Genomic DNA, 16,078 nt, shown 5'->3' with positions numbered 1-16,078 from the left:
AATATCATGTGATTCAATGTAAAAATATATTTATAATTTCAATTATTCACTGATTACATAGGAGAATAATGATATGTACAATAATATGCAATGTGGCTATATAATATAAATAACATTTAGCAATATTGAAATTATCCGTTTCATCTGTTTTGGATATGTACTTTATGAATAGAACAAAATGGAACAATAACAAAGTAAGATTGTACTAACTGCTAATTAGCATTAAAAAAATTAAATTCTGCTGAATATTTTATATCTAATCGAATTATATCTAATCAGGTCTCCAAAAATTTAGATATTATAATCTTCACCGATATTCACGAATTTTAAATCCCTCTGTTTCAATTTAACATATTCTCCTCTTATGGGAATGTTCGAATCGATTGAAACTGCGTTTCCAAATCCTTGTTCTGACAAATATATATTAGTTTTAATCAATGATGTTTTAGCTGTATCATTTTCGGAAGAATTCTGGTTTGTTTTGTTCTTTAATTCATTTATTAAATTTCCCTCAACTTTTTCATTTCCTTTAAAACATTCTTCGCGATTATCCTTAGTGGTGAAATTTTTTATTAGATATTCAGATTCATTTGAGATATCACTTGTGACTTTGGTATTAGTTTTTTCTATTCTTATATTAATTTCTCGCTTTTCACGTTCATGATTCTCTAAAATATCTCTACGAATTAGTTGAACGGTTCCCTCGGACTTATGTTCTTCTAACGAATTCTCTACATTTGTTTGATTTCGCATTTTTAATGCGATTGGTAAGGAATATTGATACTGTAAATTTTCTAACTTTACATTTGACTTTCCTTGTAAATTAGAAATTATATTGCTAAAATTATTTTTATTATAGTCAGTTTCACTATTGTTTAGTCTTAAGTCATCAGTGGAAATAGATCTTTGTAATACTCGTTTTGTCAAAGCATTCAAGATAGGTCCTTTAAGTAATTTTTTTGAATTATTAGGACTCACTCCTACTTCCTTAAGCTTTTTATTATTTAACTTGTTGTCAAATAGCATTTGGTATGTATCCAATTGAATATTTTGCCTTTTATTCATGTTTTCATTGTTAGAAAGAGCTGACTTAAAAGTTTTATTATTGATATTTTCCCTTTGGTTTTTGGAGGATTCATTTTCGTTACTATTACTTATGATTGTAGAATTCATTTTTGCTTGTATGACAGATTTTCCACTAAGAACCTTTAAATCATTTTTGCCTTTTTTATATTCCTCTGTATCTGTTTGCTTCTGCCTCTCAATTTCTTGTTTTTGTTCTTTAAGATCTTTTAATATTTCTTTCTGCTCTTCCACCATTTGCAGTTGTTCTTGTTTGTGTTTTTCTAAGGTTTTTCTAAGTTTTTCATGTCTTTCTGCAACTAACATGTTGGCAGCCTCTGCGTAAGCAGCTAGTTCTGAATCTTCTTTTTTAATTGCATCAGAATTTATAAGACTATAGTGTTTTCTTTTATCTATAAAACTTTCTTTCTTCTTCATGAGATTAATTTCTTCCTTATCTTCAGTGGCAACTTTTGTTGTTATTATAATATCATTTTTTACTAAATTGTTTGATTCTTTATGAAAATCTGTATCTACCCTTTTTATTTGATCAACTATTTTTTTAATAACTGGAGCAAAAGTAACTAATATATTGTCAATAGACTTTTGTGTTTCTACTATTGACTTTTCTGTAATAACAATACGTTCAACTGGTATTGGCGGTTCTTGTCGCATATCATTTGCTTGCAGATTTAAAGAATTCTCAGGAACACTTAAGTCTGATAACTGACTCATTTCCTCTGAAAATTATGAATGTAATTATTATCACAATATTATTGCTACTACTATCATCACTGCCATTACTATTGTTACTGATATCACTATATATTTCAATTTTAAGCTAATAATAACTATATAGTACCCTTAATATTTGGAAGAACTTCAGGATTATTAGGAACATTTGCTATTGCATTAATATTATCCTTATTTAAGTTTAATGGTATATTATTTATTTGATTAGCAGGATTGTTTGTTGGTGTTAATATCTTTATATTAGTAGATTCTTCTAACGCATACAAATTTGCATATGTGCTCAGAATCATAATACAGATACCAACAAACATGATTACCTAGAAATGCATCGACAAGGAAATATTAAAGAGAAATAATTAGAAAATAATATAATTTTTGTATTTGCTTAATCATCTCACTTGAGCTAATAATCTCTCATTAGTATGTTTGCTACTAATGGATATGAAGAATATTGCTGGAAATATCAAGCAAATCATTACACCAATGGTAGATCCTACTAAACCAAGAACAAATTCAATATTTGGTATTAGAATGCCAGTTATCAGAGAAACAGTTACAATTATGATAGTAAGACATCTAAATCTTGTTTCTGGCAAATAATTTATAGAGGGTTCATGAGCATACACCTGTAAGAAGTTATATATGAAATATTTAAATTTATTATCTCATTATTATAATATACTGCTATAATTAATACAAACCCTGCGAAATAAAAGAGAGTTTAGACTTGCACGGCATGGAAATATGACTAGAGGAAAACTAAATGCAATTGAAAACACAAATCCCATTTTAATCATTTCAGATGACAAACTGGGTTCAAAGCTCATTAATATATTGCCTGTAAATTTAATAATGGATAAGTAAGATATATGAAGAAAGGATGTTTAATTTAAAACAACAAATACCTGTAAATGGCTGTGTGCAAAATGCAATATAACCAAAGAATCCAACACAAAGATATACAATAGTACATATATTTAATGCACCTCGTACAACTTCGTTCATTTTCTCTAAAGATACATTTGGTATAGTTTCATAGATTTCAAATAGTTGGGTTTGACAAAATAAAGCCATAGAAAAGATAGGTATGCATTGAAGTATACCAGATGGTCTCCAATAATATACATGTTCATACCAATCTCCAGCAAAAATATGCTGCATAGATTCTGTTATTATCTATGAAAAAGATAAAAAATGTAATGAATTAACATTGAATTGTTTTTATAACAAATAATATCAATTGCAAATTATTCACCTTTAATACAAGACAAAGATAAAAGATAATGGTAGCAGTACAAAGAGTAGACAAACTGTCAATATTCCTAAGCAATCCCAAGGGTAAAACTATGAAAATGCTTGTTGTTATAAGTAAACTAGTCCTAATATCCTCTGGTTTCTTATCTATCACTTTTCTCACAATTTGTGGTCCTAAATCACCCATAATAACAAAGAAAGCAATACATGTTCCCACAAGAAAACCAATGATAAATAATTCCACTAAAAATTTGCCCATATGACCAAACGCATGGAAAGCCAAAAGTTCAAAATTTCGTCTTCTAGACATCACAGCTGATTTAATAAGAAAATGACAAGCAAGTCTAGACAAAGTACTACTCAATATCAAGACTACAATAGCTAAAACAATACCGCATTGCTTGAAACAAAATGGCATTGCAAGAACGCTTACTCCAATGATGCTGTTTGCAAGAGTCATAACATGTGGCATTTGAGAAATCATTTTGGTGGTTTTTATATTTTTTTAGTAAACCTACGCAGTTTCTATATCCTTAGTCGTCAGAATCTATGTTTTGTCTAGCATTAAACTTTTCTTTTTCAAATCAATATTTTCAGCAAATAGAAATGTTATAATATTTAATGGATACTCAAAGACTCTATAATGCGTATAAATAATAATTATTCACGCATTCTTTTCAAATGCTTTTAAAATATAAAATACCCTGATTATGAGGTTAGATTTATCATTCCGTTAACCAGCAATATATAACCAACAGTATTACATGTAAAACAAATAATGTAATTTATTATCATGTTGGACGTATCAAAATCGTGATACGAAGGTCACGCTTTTGATAAAACACAATTTTTTATAGTGACAGTTGGAAAATACCACCGAGCGTTCTGTTGACCACTCAAAACTACCACCATTTTGACTCGACAAGTTCTATCAAGCATGCTCTATTAATCTGTGTTTATCACACGGAAAAGTAATTTCAGCAATACGCACAATAGATTTCTTTATTTTTTATTATAAATATTTAAAAACATTTGGTATTTGTATTCTGATATAGTATATAGCATATAACTTTATACATATATACTTATATTATACTTGATCTATTTTAATTAATCAACTTAGATGTACGCAAATATTATATCGAATTTATCTTTGTGTTGTAAATAATTAATTACAGTAAAGGTATATGTTTAATTACAATAAAAGTATATGTTTAATTACAATAAAAGTATGTTTAATTACAATTAGATAAATCGATTTATTTCTTTTTCAATTATTTATTTGACACCATGCAACTAGTCGAATCTAATCCATTTTTGCAAGAATTTTCGACTCGCACAGAAGTTCATTTTATGTATAAAAAATTAATGCATTTATCGTGCAAATGTGAAATTAATAAGGTTGAAAGATAATAATTTTAATATTTATATTAGAACGACGCTTTTCTTCTTTTTCTAACTTTTTTCTTTGAACGAGAATGCTTCTGCAGCCTCGACATTTAGACAGAAGTCGACTTAGTCACAAGTGTTTAATTTTTAGTATTATCTCTTCTTAGTTTAAGATTCTACAATTCTGCTCCAATTCAGTGTGTTCATTGACTGTTCTATTCTTTTCATACTTTCTTTTTTGCTGACTTTAATTTTTCACATATAAAATAAAATATTTTACATATCAAAAGGAATATCATTATGTCATTATTATATGTATAGTATTGCATGTAGGACATTGTTTAAATCGGATTTGTATGTACAAGAGAGAATAGGAAGTAAAAAATTTGTTAGTCCATAATACTAGCCCGTTGTATACAATCTCATTCCCTTTCAATTATAAAAATCGCACACTAAATTATTTAATGATGATCATGTTGTGAGCAATGGATAAGAAGACAAAGAAACGTATTCATCCAAAACATATTATGGTGATTTGTATACTTTTAAACTTTCGATTTATCGAAATGTGTCAATTACAAAAATTAGATATCTTGATAAGCTGCCTATATCTTCTGATCTTAGTGAAAATTTTAACTTTTATAAAAAATTTAATCTTCTTTGTACATTTAAGATATCCATTTGTCTTATTTGACTAGTCACATGTATTGATTCTAACAGTAAGTGAACATGACGGCTTTAATCAGATCATAAGACTGACCGATTACTCAAGATATCATTCATCGCACGATTTAAAATATATTTCAAGGAGTGATTGCTTAATGGCTTATAACTTCGAGAATTTCGGCTAATGTTTATAAATTTAATGAGATAACTGAAATTACTGAGGGTCTATCATGTCAATTGTATGCTCGTAGATGTACATAAGTGATAATAATGTCTCTTGCCTCGAATTTAATAAAGATATATGTATGTGTGTGTGTATGTATGTATATATATATGTGCGTTTTTATATATATATATACATATATGTACATGTATATAGGATATATGTATATATATATATTCCTATTGAAGTATTTGTATGGTTTTGAATCAAAGAATAAAAGAAATCATATTGTTTACAATGGTATGTCCAGTTCGAGACAACAGACATCTATTATGCACTACATGTTTGTTCACTTAATTTATCTATACTGATTTATGATTAATTTAAATAAGATCTTTTTTCAATTTCTTTTTGGAAACAAATACCATTTATCAGGGATTCGATCCACCATCTTTCTTCGTTTCCTCATTTGTAACATTCGTTTTCTCATCTTTCTCATTTTCTATAAAATATTTTTTTTTATTATGATAAAAGTAAAAACAAAAGTACATTAAAAATATACAAAGATATTAAAATTACATACCTTTTGGTTCTGATTTTATGTCTTCTTCTTTTTTTAGATCACTTTCTATACCTTCTTGTCCTTTTTCTAGACGTGGTCGTTTTCTGGAACTCTATTAAATAGAAAGAATTTGTGACTTAAATACAAAAATATTTAACACAAATGAAACATTACCCCTGCGAGGTGAAACGAAAATGTGAAATAATAAAATATCTATATTTATGAATAATAATGGATGTTACCTTAAATGACCTATTATCTCTTCGCCCCCCTTCACCTTCATCCTCACTGTCGCTATATTCATTTTCGTGTTGTATTCTTTTATCTAAATCTCGTTGTGGTAATCTTTCGTCTGGATTTACCTTTTCCTCAGCCTCTGAATCTTCAATGACTGCACCATCTTCTGGAATTGGTTGAACCTGCACACCTGGGGCATGCGGCAACATTCTTAAATTTTCAAACAGTCTGGTTCTGTAAAAAATATAGAATATGTGGAATTAACTACAATAAAAAAAGGAAAGAAGCGGTTAATTATTATCCTTGAGATAAAACATACTTAATCTTTTCAAGATATTCAGGAGTATTTTGATTTGCCATGTTTGAAGGACTAATGTGCAGCTTAAAATCAGGACCAAAATATTCAAAGTAATCATTATAGGGTAACTCATTTGCAATTTCAGAACCAAGAGCAACCGAAGTTTCATATGTCCAACATCTAGATACATTTCTAATTGTATATCCACCACCACCAACCATTAAGAAGGGTAGATTATATTTTTTTACAAATTCAACACATTTCCCATGACCCCTCACTGTTAAATTGAAACAGCCTAACCGATCTCCTACAAATAACATGTATCAATTTAATTTTTATTTTATTTCCTTCATTTTATTTTACTAAATGATATTTATGTATACCAGTTAATGAATCAGCACCACATTGTAGGACCACAGCAGAAGGCTGGAAAGTTTCCATCACTTTAGAAATAATAGGTACAAATATTGACTCATAGCTTTCGTCATCCATACCGTCTCTTAGTGGTATATTGACTGCATAATACTTTCCCTGTGAAAACAAGGTTTCAAGTTAATATAAAATTTAAAAATAGAAACATATCAAACGTATACTGTTAACAAAGTTTTTACCTTTCCAGCACCAATATCACGCAGATCACCAGTACCAGGAAAATATTCACCATATTTATGAAAAGAAACCGTCATAACTCTATCGGTGGTATAAAAAGCTTCTTCTACACCATCTCCATGATGAACATCAATATCAATATATAGTACTCTTTGATGATATTTGAGCAATTCCAGTATTCCTAATACAATGTCATTTACATAACAAAATCCAGATGCTTCACTTTTTTTGGCATGATGCAAACCACCACCCCAATTTATGCAAATTTCTGAGGCCTGTTTGTTAAGTTTCACAGCAGCAGCAACAGAACCTCCAGCTGATAATTGACAAAATTCATATAAACCATCAAAGACAGGGCAATCTTCTCCTACATTAACTAAAGGAAAAAGGAAATACTAAATGTAATCACAATTATCAAACATATATATTTATATATACATAACATATATATATATATATGTTATATATATAACATACATATACACATATATTCATTGAATGTATAAATATTAGATCTATAATCTTACATCGTTGCATTTGTTTGTTATACTCTGACATGTTATCAGGTCTTATTGATCTCAAAAACCTAATATAGTCATCGCTATGAAATTTTGTCATTTCATCTGCTGTAGCTTTATGTGGACGCTAAACAAAAGAAAGAGAATAAAATTAAAGAAATAGAAAAGAAATGGTAATGAAAATATTTATTTTAAATATCCATGCAACATAATATTTGTATTTTTGTACATTTTTATAAATTAGCAAACATATAAATACTAAAAATTATAAACAGAAGAATATCATTCAATGAATAATTCTTACATATATTTCCATCTTCCTATAAAGACCATAATTCAAAAGTAAATTATGTGTCATCCTTATACGATGTGGCTTCATAGGATGTCCTTGTCCATAATAATAATTTCCAATATCACCTAAAATATAATTTATTTCTTTATTTATTTTATTGTTTGATATAAGTTTTAGGAAAAGAATTATGTTAAATATTTGCAACAATTTTATTAACTTAAAATAGTTTTGATTTTACATGTGCATACATACATATCGTTTCCTCTGGTACAGGCGACCGAGGTACGCTTGAGAATTTTTCGCATAATTTGCACGGAAAAGGTATTACCGTTTACCTACTCGACTCAAACTGTATTATCTTCTTCAAATTTAGTAAAAGTATTAAGCAGGTCTATAATTTTATACGATTGCAAAAGTGCTAATATTTTTTTGAAATATTCTTAAATTATAACCTTCAATTAATCTGTTTCTTTGGAAAATTAATATTCTCACTTAAAAAATATTAATAATAATATGTGAAATAAATATAGAGAATATAACCAATATATAGATATAAAAGATAATTATGATATTAGTAATATTTATAATTCCTATCCTCTTATATTGGCTATATATTATTAAAATTTAATGACTGTTATTGAATTGAAACGTTAATATTAGAAAATAATTAAAAAATAATTTAGAAAGAGAAAAAGAAAAAAATATATATATATAATATGACACGAAAGTATATTATCAAATGATAATTGAATGATTGTACGGATCGTGAAAAGCGGACGCTCTTTCTTGGTTGGAGTAAGGTAACATGGAGTAATAGCTATGAATCTTTCGCCTTAACGCATCTGAAACCGTGCAGGCAATCGTAGGAAAGATAACAAAAGGCGAACATTGTATAAGAAATACGTTTTCTCAATGATTAAATAAATATATTAAAATGAAAAGCGTGTTAGAAAAGGTAAATAAATGTGAAATAAATGCATGATAGACGATACAAGCGCGGATAGCACAAACACATTTTGACAATCTTTCTATGCATGTACGATATTTTCGCGGGATACTAAGTATATCAACATTTTTTAACTTTTTTACTCACTATCATAGTAGTAGCAGACACGCTTCTTGGTATGTGGCAACGTCGTCATCTTGACCGATTTTTTCTCCTTAATTGTAAAATACCTGATATGAATTAAACGTAAAGCGCGGAGCGTGACGATACCCACCGACAGGACGAGCGTCACTAAACTTCTGAACTACGCGTGCGCAATATTCTGTAGTTAGCTTTGTTGTATAGGTGGCGTTTTCATCGAAAAATGAACTTAACCATAAAACGAATGAAGTTGAGAATAGATACATTGTGGTTTAAATTATTCTAGAATTATTAAAACTCAGTTCACTAAATGACTAAGTTTATATACTTACACTTCTACCAATATAGCAAAAATGAAAAATCGCCACTGCGTATATATGCATATGTAAATAAGATTCATATGTTTGTCTATATATAAGTATAACATGTGTAAACTTAAGTGTCGTATATTGAAATGCAAGCAATTATATGTATAACTCTAGGATTTCTTTATTTTATTGTAGGAAAAAAGAGCAGCATCACGAAGTAGATTATAATTACTTTTCTTACAATTTACTTATATAATTAATAAAATAAATTTAAGAAGAAATGAAATATCAAATTTTTTATCTATATTTATAATTAAATATATTTTATATGTATACGTAGTTGTTATATGTATGAACGTACATATATATGTACATTCGTATATAAACAAATTTAACACATATATATACAGAAATAAATTTTTTATTTTGGAGCATCTGGCACAACATTGCTTTACATCCTTTACGTAAAAAAAATGTTGTGTCGGTATAAAAAAAGTTACAGAAATCGATAAAGAAAATTTTTAAAGTTATAACAACAATTTGCTAAAATATCGGATTGATAAGCACAGCTTTCGTGCTGTATTTTTAGTATTCTTACTTGTCAAACAATGTATACATATTTTATGATACAACTACTTCGGGAAGATATACATACATACATTGATTGATTGTAATGCAATTGTATTAAGTAAAGAGAAGTAACATATCAAAAAAAGAAATTAATTGTGTATATAGTACTTAAGGGAACTGTACCAAGAAATGCATTGATAGGGATAAATGCAGCAGTATTGATTTTGGCAGTATGGATTTCAGCATTCCAAATGAATCGCTTAATCAATTTTAATATCTATATAGTCGTGAAACGCTTAAACATTCAGCAATACTACAGTTAAATGAACATGTGTGTAATAAATGCATACTAATTGTAACTAATGGAAATATTGTTTGTATTCGTTACAACTAGCATATAGACCCCTTCTCCTTTCTTCAAGAGGGAAAAAAGTATCAATTCAAGATAAATTTACAACGTATTTCTATTATTATATTTCATTTTAAGAATAAAACCTATTATATTAAAGCAACCCATATAAAAGAAATGTTCGCAGAAAGTAACAAATGTAAAGATTAATATTTTCCACTGAAAGTTAGCGTCAAGGGATGACATTATGTATAAAATAATTTGACATTTCTTTATTCTACGATGGTTATAACGATTGTGATGACGATGATGCTGATATACAAAACAAAAAAGGCTATATAAAATATGTAAGTGTACAAAATAGACGCAAAATTGGTAATAAGTAATATTACAAAAGTAATTAAAAAATAAATATTGATTTAAATGGATGAGAGAAATATCGATAAAACTATCGGGAACTGTAACGTATTTAACTTCGTTGTAATAAACAATACCGTTCCAAAATAAATTTCACACATACATATATCATAAATACGTTCTCAATAAGTAACGTTTGAATAAGTATGTAGTACCATCGCTGATAATTATGTGTCTTTCACAGAAATTTTGCAATAAGATCAATGTTCGTTACATTTAATCAACGTAATTTATGTAAAGACGCTTCGATGGATAAACATAAAATATTCGTTCACTTAAAATAAAGTTGACACAAAATTTTTATTTTGCTTCAACTTTTCTTTAAAAGTCGAATGAAAAAGTTTTTTCCATTTTGAGAAGGGTAGTGAGTGTCATATTGTTGTACGATTACAAGTAGATAAAGAACGAACACACACAGCTAATTCTACGATTCACGATACACACGAATTTGTGCCATGTTATTACACTTCGTTCATTTTGTTTGGCGTCGGAAAAATCGAAAAGCATATGATAACATTCGTTAGGTAACGATATGAGATATCAAAGAGAGAACGAGATGGTCACGATATTTTCTCTTTCTTCTTTTTATTATTATTATTATTGTTATTATGTCGATGTCTTTGAAAGAACTGATCGAAGTAAGTTGGAGCGATCGAGATTGAAAGGAGTCGAAAATTTAGGAGTTGGTGATCGGAGGATTTAAGCAACGCATTTCCGAACGCATTCATCGGGAACAAGACAAGGCGAAAACAAGAAAACGAAGGGCATCGAAGGTTGTTACGCAATGCGCGTATACCTTTCTGATCGTTTATTCCTTTGCCAAAGAAGGCTAGAAAAATAGATGCGTAGATCCCTTGTTTCCTCTTCTCTATCTGCCTGTTTGTTTCATAGGGAAAAGAATTTGAGAAAGGTCTGCGGAGGAATCGGAACATGAAGAGATGCTCGATCGACATCCGCTAGTTTCTCCTGAAAGGCTGGATCCTGATCGGCGATACAGGGATGTCCGAGTGACCGCCAAAACAGGCAGCGGCAATTGCGGCACAACTGTATTATCTCTGCATATTCTTCTCGCAGACCAAACGACCTATAAGTCACATAATAAGTCCATTGATTTTGCGAACAACAAGACATAGGTGGTAACGGATTAAGCATAAGAATACCAAATGAATATTTGTATTATTTAAGAAATGTAATAGTATCTATATGTACGATGTACCTTCGTGCGATAGTAAAAATAGTCTTCCAGTCTTTTCCAGGATTATGCTGTCTAGTGGAGGCTATTTGTTGAGGCGTGAAGTGATACTGGGCAAGCTCCCGCCAGATTCTCTGTTCCTGTGCTAGAACAGCTAGATGTTCGCAAGCTTCCGAGGACGCTTCTATGTCTCGTGGATCACTGAGTCGAAGGAGAACCTCCCGGCGGCATTCCGCTGGCAAATCCGACCATTGCGGCTGCTGTTCCTCGTCCGGCTAAAAAACAGCAATAATGATCAAACGAACGTCTCGTCTCTCTTTACCCTAGTTACGCTTTTCTACCTGAGTTATAGTGATGGACGAAGCAATTTGCAATATTCGTTCTAGAGCGGCTTTGTGTTTCTCCCATAAAACTACAGAACCCAAAGGTCTACCGCCCCAACAACAACCCGCGCTGAAAGCCCGAACTCTTTCGATCAACCGACGAAGTTTTCCGGTTTGTTGCTGCGACAACGATACTGCCGAACATATCGTAAGAACAGAGGTATAAGAGAGTTAATATGATCGCGATCAATTTAGTAGCTTAAATCTTTACCTTCCAATGCGACTTCTTCCAACATATTGAAGAGAACTCGTTGAGCGCATCCACTAAGACCGCCCATCCTGTGACTGACCAGAAGATCCAAAAGTTGCACAATGTAATTAAAACGTCGGCAATCGTGCACCGCTGATAAAAAGTCCAAGCTTTTCAGCGCATCGCTTAAACCGTTGAAACCAGCGATCTACGAATTTAAATAGAACGCACAGTCGCAATCGTTTCTTTTTCCTTCGTTTAATCTTATTTAAATGTGCGCGTACCCTAGCCCATGCTCGCGATTCAACCCTAACAATATACCGTTTGGAATCGAATGGAAGAAGAGTACAATCGTTCTTCTTTTACTTTCCCGTTATTTTCGTTTCGTTGCTACCTTTATCCTTTTATTTTTTTTCTTTCATTTCATATCTCTTCTCTCTTATTCTTTTTCTCTTCCTCTTTCTTTTTCTTCTTCTCTTCTCCTTTCTCTTTTTCTTTCCTTTCCTTCCTTTTCCTCTTTTCCTTCGATTCTTTCTTTCTTAACCTTAACGACCAAATCCCATTTCTCTCCTCTTTCACGAGGCTAAGGTTAAATATAAGCATGGATGGAACAAGTCACTCACCTCACGAGTGCATTTCAGCGTGATGCGGCAATGCGGCTGGACGGCGTTTTCTAAAATTACGTGAAAAAGAAGAATTAACCGAAGAAAGATTCAAAGGACGATCATATACTTTGCCTTTCAATCGACAATCGAGTAACGTTCTACTTTCAGCCGTTTTTGATAGCGCATGAAACACGCTAAAAAAAGGGAATATGTACATATTGAAAAGGTACGAATCGACAGTTTCGATAGCTTTTACAAAATATTCTGCTCACCTTTCTTTTTATCCTTCTCCTTTTTGTCGAGCACATCCTTATCGCCGCTGCGAAAAAAACGAACCATTAATATAATTCTGCTCCTTACACTAAAATTACTCGACAATTCGTAAACGCGATTCTCACGAATTCAATATATGTATATTGAGTATATATACTTATGTATTCATGTCACGTAAGCACAAACGCATAACAAGTTTGTAACGATCTGTCGTTTTACAGATGTAAAAGATACGTGTTAAAATACCGTTTATCATTTAAATATCTTTTAAATTCGTTCAATACTAGCCACTGAGAAAAAAAATAAGAAAAATGCGAAATTAACGGATACACTTATCAGACTTCTGTGGAAATATGCGACTTTCTCTTCAAAATCTATTTCATTAATTTCTTTCTCGTGTCTTTTTTCCACTTGGTTCATTTTTCAAGTCAAAACGCAACGTGCTTTTCCAAACGTTATGAATATACAAATTATCTATACATAATGATCATCGCAAAATGAAAATCGGTAAAAACAATTTATATTGTTCCCAGGGCGAACAACTTCTTACCCAAACTATCGCCTAGTGTGAAAGATACTATTGAAACTCAAGCAAGAAATTTTCTTTTAAAGATTCGTAATATAAATACATAGGTCCTTATCTTGAAACGAGCGAGATTGGTGAAATGATCCAGTTGTCGATTCGCGACGAACATGATCATCGAGGGAGACCTTGCGGTAATGTGCTTACGCGTCGCGGGGAGAGAAACCCCGCGCCAATAATCCGTAACATTATATAACTGTTGGTAATGCTCCATTCGCGCGTGAAACGAATCGCGTAGTAACTAAGTACTACGCCTGTATACAATAAATATTACTTGTGCTGTTGCTTGTTGCACATTGCACATTGTACAAGAATATCTAAAGTTTCGAATCTCACCATTCTGTCTAGACACATACTCAGGTACATTTATGCGTTCGCGATCTTTACGTAGCTGTTCCAATGCTTTCTAAAAATCCACACCTTAATACATGGCCTATTATCGTATAAACGAACTGTTATGCTTCACTAGGTATATGCTAATGAAAAATACTTGTTAAAAAGTATTGCACTGTCGCGAATTGAATGTATCAGAACAACATGGTGATAAAGAAGATTTACAGAATTGATACAGGTCGTATTAGCTAGGTTATAACCTACTTCAAACACATGCATGAACGACAACACGATTTTCTCTCTGCTATTTCGGGAATTTTCTTATCCAAGGATAAGATAACTACTTAAATACTGGCTCAACGTTCGACAAATTTCGTAAAGCAAATAATAGTTTTTCTGCTATGCTTTACACTGGACTGCATAAAACTTCATCAAGGCAACGTCTTTGATAACGAACATGTTTTATGGCAGAAAACCAAGATTTTATACGAAAAAAGAGAATTATTTTCTTTTTTTGTGAAGCGCGCGAAAGCGTGACTATGCACGATGCAGCTTTCTCTCTCTCTTTCTCTCTCTTTGTTGTACGCTTTGCCATAAGCTTTCACGGTCTCGCGACACCGACTTAGTTCCAGTATGAACGCGAGACGCGTCCAAGTCCAAACTCATCGTATCGTACGAAGTATATACGTACATACGGCAAGCAAAGAGGGAAGACGTTCAGAGCGTGCACTATGCACTACAACGGTTAGGCACACACACGTACACACGCACGCGCATTTCTGCGTATGCAATATAGTGAATAAGGAGTAAGGAATACATATTATTAAGTAGAAAATTCAATCCTTTATTATTGTAAAAAATGAACAAGACATAATAAAAAGATACGCTCGAAATTATATATATATTATAAAGTATTTTTTTCTTTTTCTTATGCAAAGAAAATCGTGCTGTTTTAGAATGAACCAAGAATGCATGAAGAACAACATGGATAGGCTATTTTTGGGCTTCTGTTTATACCGATATAAAATGAATAAGACAAGATAGAAACTTCTCTAACAAATCAAGGAAGGGTACTTATGAAACATTGAATTAATGGAAATCGCGATAAAAATGTGATACGCAGGTCGAAAACGATATGTATTAAACAGGAATCAATCGTATCATAAACTAATGTTTAAAAGTTAAGAATTGTAACTCCATAACTAAAAAAGCGCGTGCGATAACTAGTATTCAGTATAATATATAAGCATTTCTTAAAAAATGGAAAAATTCTATTTTCACGTGGTATCTCTTTCTCTTATTTATTAATTCCATTCATATTAACTTAATTTTGGTGGCTATTTAGCGATAGACACACAGCTACTAGTGTATGTCAAGTTTGCAAGAGTAAACAAACTGAGAACTGTCATTCGATCGATGTAACAGCTGTGAGACAGATGGAAGATTCGGATAGAAACGATTGGTTGTGTTTCTTCGGTATTATTTGCAAAGAAAAAATACATTCTCAGCGAGAATGAAAAAAAAACAAAAGGGAAAGGATAAGAATCAGTGATGGCAGTACTCACCGAAGTAAAAGAGAAAGTGTTTTATTGTTGGCGCATTCGAGGATTTTCTTCTTTTCCCAACCTTCGACAGTTTTTACCCATTCTTCGCCAGGACTGCGCCAATCCTTCGATATGAATGGCATCGTTCGCAAGATATATAATTGTGCGAGATGCTTGCTCTGCTTACGTGTGCAAACCACGAGCGATCCTTCGACTAACGATCAAATATATTAAGGAACGCACCTCACTGGACCACGGACGCTCAATGTTTGCTCACAAGACAGTTCGGTCTGCTCGGTTTACTTCGCGGCTGCGATCGACCGCGCATGGCTTTGTTTTACTGACGTCACTTTGGTATCAGCTGTGCAACTGACATGACAAACCAGTGCACTCTGAACAACTCTGAACTACACGTTCGGCCATTTTAAAATGTATATGTTA

General features: G+C 31.4%; 3 protein-coding genes across 9 annotated transcripts; all 3 read right to left on the bottom strand.

The window, feature by feature from the left end:
• Window positions 1-7: 7 nt before the first annotated feature.
• LOC117159967 (uncharacterized) lies at window positions 8-3,996 on the bottom strand. 6 transcript variants are annotated; one of them, XM_033340276.2, is made up of 7 exons: window positions 3,503-3,995; window positions 3,071-3,243; window positions 2,721-2,991; window positions 2,517-2,653; window positions 2,214-2,441; window positions 1,925-2,132; window positions 8-1,802 (listed from the first exon to the last, which is right to left on the bottom strand). In XM_033340276.2, the coding sequence occupies exons 3-7, from the start codon at window positions 2,974-2,976 to the stop codon at window positions 292-294; spliced, it is 2,340 nt and encodes a 779-aa protein (XP_033196167.1). In that variant the 5' UTR covers window positions 2,977-2,991; window positions 3,071-3,243; window positions 3,503-3,995; the 3' UTR covers window positions 8-291. The 6 variants fall into 6 exon arrangements, with proteins under 6 accessions (XP_033196167.1, XP_033196168.1, XP_033196170.1 ...); XM_033340277.2 differs by having other exon boundaries at window positions 3,773-3,995; XM_033340279.2 differs by having other exon boundaries at window positions 3,834-3,995.
• A 259-nt stretch (window positions 3,997-4,255) lies between these two features.
• HDAC1 (histone deacetylase 1) lies at window positions 4,256-9,057 on the bottom strand. The gene is made up of 9 exons (XM_033340290.2): window positions 8,897-9,057; window positions 7,816-7,928; window positions 7,521-7,638; window positions 6,996-7,369; window positions 6,768-6,915; window positions 6,406-6,691; window positions 6,092-6,320; window positions 5,871-5,961; window positions 4,256-5,789 (listed from the first exon to the last, which is right to left on the bottom strand). Exons 1-9 carry the CDS (start codon window positions 8,943-8,945, stop codon window positions 5,719-5,721), a joined length of 1,479 nt encoding a protein of 492 aa, XP_033196181.1. The 5' UTR covers window positions 8,946-9,057; the 3' UTR covers window positions 4,256-5,718.
• A 544-nt stretch (window positions 9,058-9,601) lies between these two features.
• On the bottom strand, window positions 9,602-16,048 carry LOC117160026 (F-box only protein 32). 2 transcript variants are annotated; one of them, XM_033340405.2, is made up of 7 exons: window positions 15,659-16,048; window positions 13,177-13,223; window positions 12,923-12,972; window positions 12,321-12,507; window positions 12,068-12,243; window positions 11,751-12,001; window positions 9,602-11,618 (listed from the first exon to the last, which is right to left on the bottom strand). In XM_033340405.2, the coding sequence occupies exons 1-7, from the start codon at window positions 15,778-15,780 to the stop codon at window positions 11,420-11,422; spliced, it is 1,032 nt and encodes a 343-aa protein (XP_033196296.1). In that variant the 5' UTR covers window positions 15,781-16,048; the 3' UTR covers window positions 9,602-11,419. The 2 variants fall into 2 exon arrangements, with proteins under 2 accessions (XP_033196296.1, XP_076477684.1); XM_076621569.1 differs by lacking the exon at window positions 15,659-16,048 and adding an exon at window positions 14,358-14,485.
• Window positions 16,049-16,078: the final 30 nt, after the last annotated feature.

Source organism: Bombus vancouverensis, chromosome 9 (genome assembly GCF_051014615.1).
Source record: "Bombus vancouverensis nearcticus chromosome 9, iyBomVanc1_principal, whole genome shotgun sequence".
Lineage (NCBI taxonomy): Eukaryota > Metazoa > Arthropoda > Insecta > Hymenoptera > Apidae > Bombus > Bombus vancouverensis.
This window is presented reverse-complemented; position numbering and strand designations above follow the sequence as displayed.

Coding starts and splice junctions, on each gene's coding strand:
- LOC117159967 (XM_033340274.2), bottom strand. CDS start 3,553: ATGATTTCTCAAATGCCACATGTTATGACTCTTGCAAACAGCATCATT. Junction 2,442..2,516: donor ACTCTCTTTTATTTCGCAGG/GTTTGTATTAAT, acceptor AACTTCTTACAG/GTGTATGCTCATGAACCCTC. Junction 1,803..1,924: donor AGTTCTTCCAAATATTAAGG/GTACTATATAGT, acceptor CATAATTTTCAG/AGGAAATGAGTCAGTTATCA.
- HDAC1 (XM_033340290.2), bottom strand. CDS start 8,945: ATGACGACGTTGCCACATACCAAGAAGCGTGTCTGCTACTACTATGAT. Junction 7,639..7,815: donor ATAGGAAGATGGAAATATAT/GTAAGAATTATT, acceptor TCTTTTGTTTAG/CGTCCACATAAAGCTACAGC. Junction 5,962..6,091: donor GAGATAATAGGTCATTTAAG/GTAACATCCATT, acceptor TCTATTTAATAG/AGTTCCAGAAAACGACCACG.
- LOC117160026 (XM_033340405.2), bottom strand. CDS start 15,780: ATGCCATTCATATCGAAGGATTGGCGCAGTCCTGGCGAAGAATGGGTA. Junction 13,224..15,658: donor ACACTTTCTCTTTTACTTCG/GTGAGTACTGCC, acceptor TTTTTTTCGCAG/CGGCGATAAGGATGTGCTCG. Junction 12,002..12,067: donor CGTCCATCACTATAACTCAG/GTAGAAAAGCGT, acceptor GCTGTTTTTTAG/CCGGACGAGGAACAGCAGCC.